Source organism: Octopus sinensis, linkage group LG25 (assembly GCF_006345805.1).
Source record: "Octopus sinensis linkage group LG25, ASM634580v1, whole genome shotgun sequence".
In the NCBI taxonomy this organism is placed as follows: domain Eukaryota; kingdom Metazoa; phylum Mollusca; class Cephalopoda; order Octopoda; family Octopodidae; genus Octopus; species Octopus sinensis.
The window spans coordinates 20,096,869-20,104,368 of NC_043021.1; the positions used below are offsets into that span (position 1 = coordinate 20,096,869).

A 7,500-nucleotide genomic window follows, 5' to 3' on the forward strand; every position below is an offset into this window, starting at 1 on the left:
AATGCATAATTAATTCCTAACAATGCAAATTAGAGTAATTTGAATGCTAAAGAGTTAATAGCTTTTACGATTCACTTTGACTCTCAGAAATTTTAACAGTTGTAGAAGACAAAAGAAAAAAAAAGATCTTTACCGTTTGACCGGCAGATTTAGAAAATAATTTTTTGTAACTAAACACTTTCAAACTTCGTATACTGGTAGAATGTGTCGTATAAAACATCTTTTACTTTTAGCGTTTTTGAGAAAAGTTTATATTTACGAAGTTATTTCACATTAGAGTTGTCCTATTTTGGAAGTTGTTGTTCACAAACAATGGCAGTAATTTTATTCAGCTGAATATACGTCATTGATTGGTTGAAATTACCGAAATACGAGAATTTTAACATGAAATAACTTCGTAAATAGAAACTTTTCTCAACAACACTAAGAGTAAAAGATGTTTTATATGACACATTCTACCAGTGTCCGAAGTTTCAAAGTGTTTAGTTACAAAAAATTATTTTTTAAAATAGGTAAAAATCCAAAATTTGAAACCATTATTATTATTATTAATTATTATTATTATAATAAAGGCAGTGAGCTGGCAGAATCATTAGCATGCTGGAGAAAATGCTTTACATTGTGAGTTCAATATTACCTTTCATGGTCAATAAAATAAATACTTGTTGAACACAGGGATTGTGGTCAGCAACTAGCCCTCTTTCCTGAAATTTCATGTCATGTGCCTATGGTTGGTAAGATATATATTTCTTTACTACCCACAAGGGGCTAAACACAGAGGGGACAAACAAGGACAGACAAAGGGATTAAGTCGATTACATCGACCCCAGTGCGTAACTGGTACTTAATTTATCGACCCCGAAAGGATGAAAGGCAAAGTCGACCTCGGCAGAATTTGAACTCAGAACGTAACGGCAGACGAAATACCTATTTCTTTATTACCCACAAGGGGCTAAACACAGAGGAGACAAAGAAGGACAGACAAAGGGATTAAGTCGATTACATCGACCCCAGTGCGTAACTGGTACTTAATTTATCGACCCCGAAAGGATGAAAGGCAAAGTGGACCTCGGCGGAATTTGAACTCAGAACGTAACGGCAGACGAAATACGCTAAGCATTTCGCCCAGCGTGCTAACGTTTCTGCCAGCTCGCCGCCGTGGTTGGTAAGATATATTTGTCTAAACTAGTACAGTGCCTAGCTAAGGTCTATTAATAGTGCAGTGTCTTTAGAGAAATGTCTTTGCTCAGTTCGTTATCGTTTAGCTTCTCTGAACAAAATGCTTCCCACCAACCTGAATCAATGCGTCTTTAGATCGAAGGAAATGATCGACCAGTGGACAACAGCTTGTTGTATTAAAGATGGATCTCCCAATGGTTCCCGTTTTCTCTGGAGTTTCTTGTTGAGGAAGCCACTGAAATTGGAGAGAGGGAACATTTCAGAATTGCTAAATTCACTTAGAACAAACAAATATTAGAGTCTCAAAAAGTCTTCAAGTGAACGTGACCTGGGTGTTATTGTCGACAGCGAATTGCGTTGGACAAAACACATTGCTAAAATTGTCAAGAAGGCTGAGGGTGTCTTGGCATCATTCACCAAATCCTTTGTGAGCCGCTCTCGGGCTATCTGTCTGTGGCTGTATATAGCTATGGTAAGACCTCACCTGGTGTTTGCATCGCCGGTCTGGAGCCCCTATCTTGCCCAGGACATCAATCGTCTGGAAGCTGTTCAGCGACGTGCAACCAAAAGAATACCCTCCATCAGGCATTTGCCATATCCTGAACGCCTTACCTCCCTGGGCATGGACACATTGAAACTCCGACGTCTGGCAGCTGACTTGGCAGACACCCATAAAATTATCAACCATCGCACAAACAATAACTCTGAGCACCTCTTCAAACTCCACCATCTAACACCCGTGGACATATTTACAAAGTAAGAAAACAGCACAGCTCCCATGACTTCAGGAAACATTTTTCACGCTGAGAGTTGCTGAAGCGTGGAACAAACTGCCCGACATCGGTTGTTAGTTGTCGGAGCACTGCTTCTTCAAGACTTCCATGCTTCCTGAGATTCGCCAACACTACACTTGATTTTTCTCCCCTCCATACACCCAGACATTTCTACACTACTGCATGTACTTTAATGCACTTTCTGACAAGTTGTGGTGCACCTGAGCACTGTATACAATAATTTCATTTATTATTATTATTATTATTATAACAGTGTTTTGGAAGCAGGCCTTTTTTTCTCTGCTTTATCTTTCTTTTTTCTGTTTCTTGTATTCTTTTACTTGTTTCAGTCATTTGACTGCGGCCATGCTGGAGCACTGCCTTTTAGTCAAGCAAATCGACCCCGGGACTTATTCTTTGTAAGCTCAGTACTTATTCTATTGATCTCTTTTGCCAAACCGCTAATTGACGGGGACGTAAACACACCAGCATCGGTTGTCAAGCAATGCTAGAGGGGACAAACACAGACACACAAACATATACACACAGATACATATATATATATACATATATACGACAGGCTTCTTTCAGTTTCCGTCTACCAAATCCACTCACAAGGCATGGTCGGCCCGAGGCTATAGCAGAAGACACTTGCCCAAGATGCCACGCAGTGGGACTGAACCCGGAACCATGTGGCTGGTTAGCAAGCTACTTACCACACAGCCACTCCTGCGCATAAAAATAAGGCAGAGCCAGTCTTTCTTGAGGAGTGTGCTACGAGTCATGGTACATCATAGGTGGGCCGCAGTACTAAAAGAAATTCAAGGTAAATTTTCCGTTGGCACGCCATTCAGAAAGTCTTGTGAGCCACAGATTATCCACAGCTGGCATAGAGTGCGTTATTGGGGGAGGGGGATACTAGCAATTATTTTGATGATCAATTTAGGTTGAAGAAGTGAAATTTATTAGACATATTTTTTGGAAAAGGAAAAAACATTAAAAGTATGATAAAATTATCGAAAAAAAAAAAAAAACCCCCGTTACTAACTTACCAAGGGATGAAACAGAAAATGGGTGTGGGGTAAGCAGAAGATGGGGGCGGGGAGGGAGTAACAGGTTTGTACACTCCAGGCCAAATGGCATGTTCGGCCGTGCCTCGTGGACACGATTACGAAGATGTTGCCGTAGAGAATGGCCAGTGACACGCTGCAACAGCCACCTCATATTTTGATTTTGTAACTGATACCTTTTGCAGACAGGTTTTGTGTCTGTGAGGGAAATTATGGCAAGCAGAGTTGTGTATAATCTTATTTAGGGTTACAAAATAAACTAGCGTCAACATAGCGCAGGAGTGGCTGTGTGGTAAGTAGCTTGTTTACCAACCACATGGTTCCGGGTTGTCGCACAGCGTGGCACCTTGGGCAAGTGTCTTCTGCTATAGCCCCGGGCCGACCAATGCCTTGTGAATGGATTTGGTAGACGGAAACTGAAAGAAGCCTGTCGTGTGTGTCTGTGTTTGTCCCCCTAGCATTGCTTGACAACCGATGCTGGTGTGTTTACGTCCCCGTCACTTAGCGGTTCGGCAAAAGAGACCAATAGAATACGCACTAGGCTTACAAAAGAATAAGTCCCGGGGTCGATTTGCTCGACTAAAGGCGGTGCTCCAGCATGGCCGCAGTCAAATGACTGAAACAAAAGAGTATAGCTTAAATGTACGAACACAAACCCAATGATAAGTGCTTTCGCCATGTCAAGGGAGACAACTCTACACGTACTGACCAAAGACAGACAGTCTATTGTTCGATCAAGAGTTATGTACCTTGGCCAGTGACGTTATTTGAACTGCTTAGTGGCTACCTAACCGCATAATCTCTACATAGAAGCAGTGAATAAAATATTTTGACTCATTGCATTCGGATCCTGCCATGATCAACTTTGCTTTGATTCTCCTGGGATCTATAAATAACCTTCCGGGTCTAAAAAAAGTGGCCTGTTAGAGCATTGAACAGGATGCCTTTTCGTATTTCTTCTGAGATCAAATTTCGCAAAAGTGATTGGTGGCTTCATCGTTGCCTGGTTTGACACTCCCTCCTTATACTTACGTTGCCTTTAGTGGAGTCCACTTTGTTGCAGGCTTTTAGGTCAGGTCTTTGGTTTGAAAAGACTTGCTCCAAGTTTCAACAGCCCTAAAAAGAAAGTCAAGAGAGACTAGTCTTCCTTCACTCCCCAAACAAGCAGTTAAAAAGAAGAAAGTTTAGCAACTGCAACAACAGCTTCAAATTGGCCCTTTCTGCCAGTTTCCTCACCCCTTGTTGCACTACATTATCATCAACTACATGGAACAAAATCTGTCATGAATCTTCAGCATAACCATTTTATATCATGGAAGACCCGGCAGGACAAGTGAGACCATAACCCGTGGCCTCTACCTGGGATGTAGCCAACCCACTTATGCGCCCTACTTGTGAAGACCTGTTGAGGCAAGTGAAAATCAAAATCGAAATCGATCAACATCAATGGAATTTGTAGTTGTGATACCAGTGCCAGTGGCACGTAAGAGAATCATCTAAACATGGCTGTTACCAGCGCCGCCCTTACTGGCCTCCGTGCCAGTGGAACGTAAAAAGCACCATCCGAACGTGGCCGTTACCAGCCTCGTCTGGCCCGTGCCGGTGGCACGTAAAAAGCACCATCCGATCATGGCCGTTTGCCAGCCTCGTCTGGCACCTGTACAGGTGTCACGTAAAAAGCACCCACTACACTCACGGAGTGGTTGGCATTAGGAAGGGCATCCAGCTGTAGAAACACTGCCAGATCAGACTGGGCCTGCCGCAGCCTTCTGGCTTCCCAGACCCCAGTTGAACCGTCCAACCCATGCTAGCATGGAAAATGGACGTTAAACGATGATGATGATGATTATCCTTTGTATTGCCAGCCATTTAACAGCATGGAGGACTGAATGGATTTTCTCGGGTCACCACCAGTCTAGACTAGTGTATTCTCAACAGGGGTCCATATAAGATTTTGCTGTTAAAATTTATGCACAATAAATCGGTTATATTTCTACAATACACAAAATATTTTAACAGACGTGGCTGTGTGGTGAGAAGCTTGCTTCCCAAGGCAGCGAGCTGGCAGAATCGTTAGCATGCCTGACAAAATACTTAGCAGTATTTCGTCTATCTGAGTTCAAATTCCACCGAGGTTGACTTTGCCTTTCATCCTTTCGGGGTCAATAAATTAAGTACCAGTTATGCACTGGGGTTGATGTAATCAACTTACTCCCATTGTCTGTCCTTGTTTGTCCGCTCTATGTTTAGCTACTTGTGGGTAATAAAGAAATAAGAAGCTTGCTTCCCAACCACATGGTTCTGGGTTCAGTCCCACTGCATGGCACCTTGGGCAAGTGTCTTCTACTATAGTCTTGGGCCGACCAAAGCCTTGTGAGTGGATTTGGTAAAAGGAAACTGAAAGAAGCCCTTCGTATATATATATAGAGTGTATGTGTGTATATGTTTGTGTTTGTCCCCCCAACATTGCTTGACAACCAACGCTGTGTTTACGTCCCCATAACTTAGCAGTTCGGCAAAAGAGACCGATAGAATAAGTACTAGGCTTACAAAGAATAAGTCTTAGGGTTGATTTGCTTGACTAAAGGCGGTGCTCCAGCATGGCCACAGTCAAATGACTGAAACATGTAAAAGAGTAAATACACAAAATATTTTAACAGACGTGGCTGTGTGGTACGAAACTTGCTTCCCAACCACATGGTTCTGGGTTCAGTCCCACCGCATGGTGCCTTGAGCAAGTGTCTTCTACTATGAACTTAAGCTAACCAAAGCCCTGTGAGTAGATTTGGTAGACAGAAACTGAAAGAAGCCCGTCGTGTGTATATATATATATATATATATATATATATACATATATACATATATATATATGTATGTATTTGTGTCTGTGCTTGTCCCCCCCATCATTGCTTGACAACCAATGTTGCTGTGTTTACATCCCCATAACTTAACAGTTAGGCAAAAGAGACCAATAGAATAAGTACCAGGCTTACAAAGAATAAGCCCTGAGGTTGATTTGCTCAACTAAAGACGGTGCTCCAGCATGGCCACAGTCAAATGACGGAAATGAATAAAAGAAAACAATTCCTAATGATATAAAACAAAAGATTTCAAATTTTGGCACAAGGCCAGCAAGCTTGAGGGAGGAGAGAAGTCGATTACATCAACCCCAGTATTCAACTGCTACTTATTTTATCAACCCTGAAAGGATGAAAAGCAAAGTCGACCTCGGCGGAAATTGAACTCAGAACGTAAAGACACGAAATGCCGCTAAGTATTTCGCCCGGAATGCTAACGTTTCTGCCAGTCACCCATGCATACCAGCCTCCCCTCTCCACACCACTGATGTTAACCAAGGGAAAGGCAAAGGGGCTGATACAGCTTGGCACCAGTGATGTCACAACTCATTTCTACAGCTAAGCAAACTGGAACAACGTGAAATAAAGTGACCTTTGACTCCTATTTCTAATAACGTAATGTAGTAATAAATTATGCTGAGAATCCATACTTACTTTGATAGGAAAGTTTCTTGAAGTTTTCCTTTGGCAAATACTCATTGAGATCAATTGTTTTGTGTAAACATTTTCGCCTGTGGTGGCCACATAGGAAGTAAGTGTCAAATGGTGGTCCAACTTTGCTCTGTTTAGTTCAGGAACTGCTATAAAGAAATGGCAGCAGAGATCAACAAAATTCTTTTCCAGCAATTTCAACAAGACATCTTATCTTGACTTACATCATATGAACCACAATGGTACAACTTTTGTATGGCCAGCCAATCTGTTAGAAATAACAGCCAAGTCTCCCTCAAATTACACAGAACTTGTTTAACCCTTTAATATTGAGATTACATTGTCAAATGTAATGTCTATTTATTCATCATCATCATCGTTTAACGTCTGCTTTCCATGGGTTGGACGGTTCAACTGGGGTCTGGGAAGCCCGAAGGCTGCACCAGGCTAGTCAGAGCTGGCAGTGTTTCTACAGCTGGGTGCCCTTCCTAACGCCAACCACTCCGTGAGTGTAGTGGGTGCTTTTTACGTGCCACCAACACAGGTGACAGACGAGGCTGGCAAACGGCTATGCTCGGATGGTGCTTTTTATGTGCCACTGGCACAGAGGTCAGTCGATGCGGCGCTGGCTACGTTCACGTTCGGATGGTTCTCTTACGTGCCACCGGCACTGGTATCACAACTACAAATTCCATGCATTATCTCATAGCTCACCCAAAGGTTTCAAGTTCAATCCCTGCTGAAGGTGGCATTTCATTAACAGCGGAAGGACACACAGGAATCACTAGCTAGGTGGGTCCAATTCCCTTAGAGTGTCAGATTGAAACTCTTGAGAATTCTTCCTCTGAAGAATTACCGTCAAACAGATAATGCACAGTATTTTCAAAATGTGAATAAATAAGCATTATTTATTTCCTGCTCACCACAAAGTGAGTTTCTACTCACTGTGGCTTTGAAACTTCAATGATG

General features: G+C 42.4%; 1 protein-coding gene across 2 annotated transcripts in view; it reads right to left on the minus strand.

Annotated features, from left to right (window-relative positions):
- LOC115224529 (protein FAM227B-like) overlaps positions 1-7,500 on the minus strand; it is a 31,239-nt gene that overhangs the window by 1,274 nt on the left and 22,465 nt on the right. The window contains exons 10-11 of one of the 2 annotated variants that reach the window (XM_029795439.2): positions 6,535-6,680; positions 1,216-1,414 (exon numbers count right to left, since the gene is read on the minus strand). In XM_029795439.2, coding sequence (XP_029651299.1) covers positions 1,262-1,414; positions 6,535-6,680 — 299 coding nt within the window. In that variant the 3' untranslated portion in view covers positions 1,216-1,261. The remainder of the gene's footprint in view (positions 1-1,215; positions 1,415-6,534; positions 6,681-7,500) is intronic. The other variant, XM_036513373.1, reaches the window with a different exon arrangement.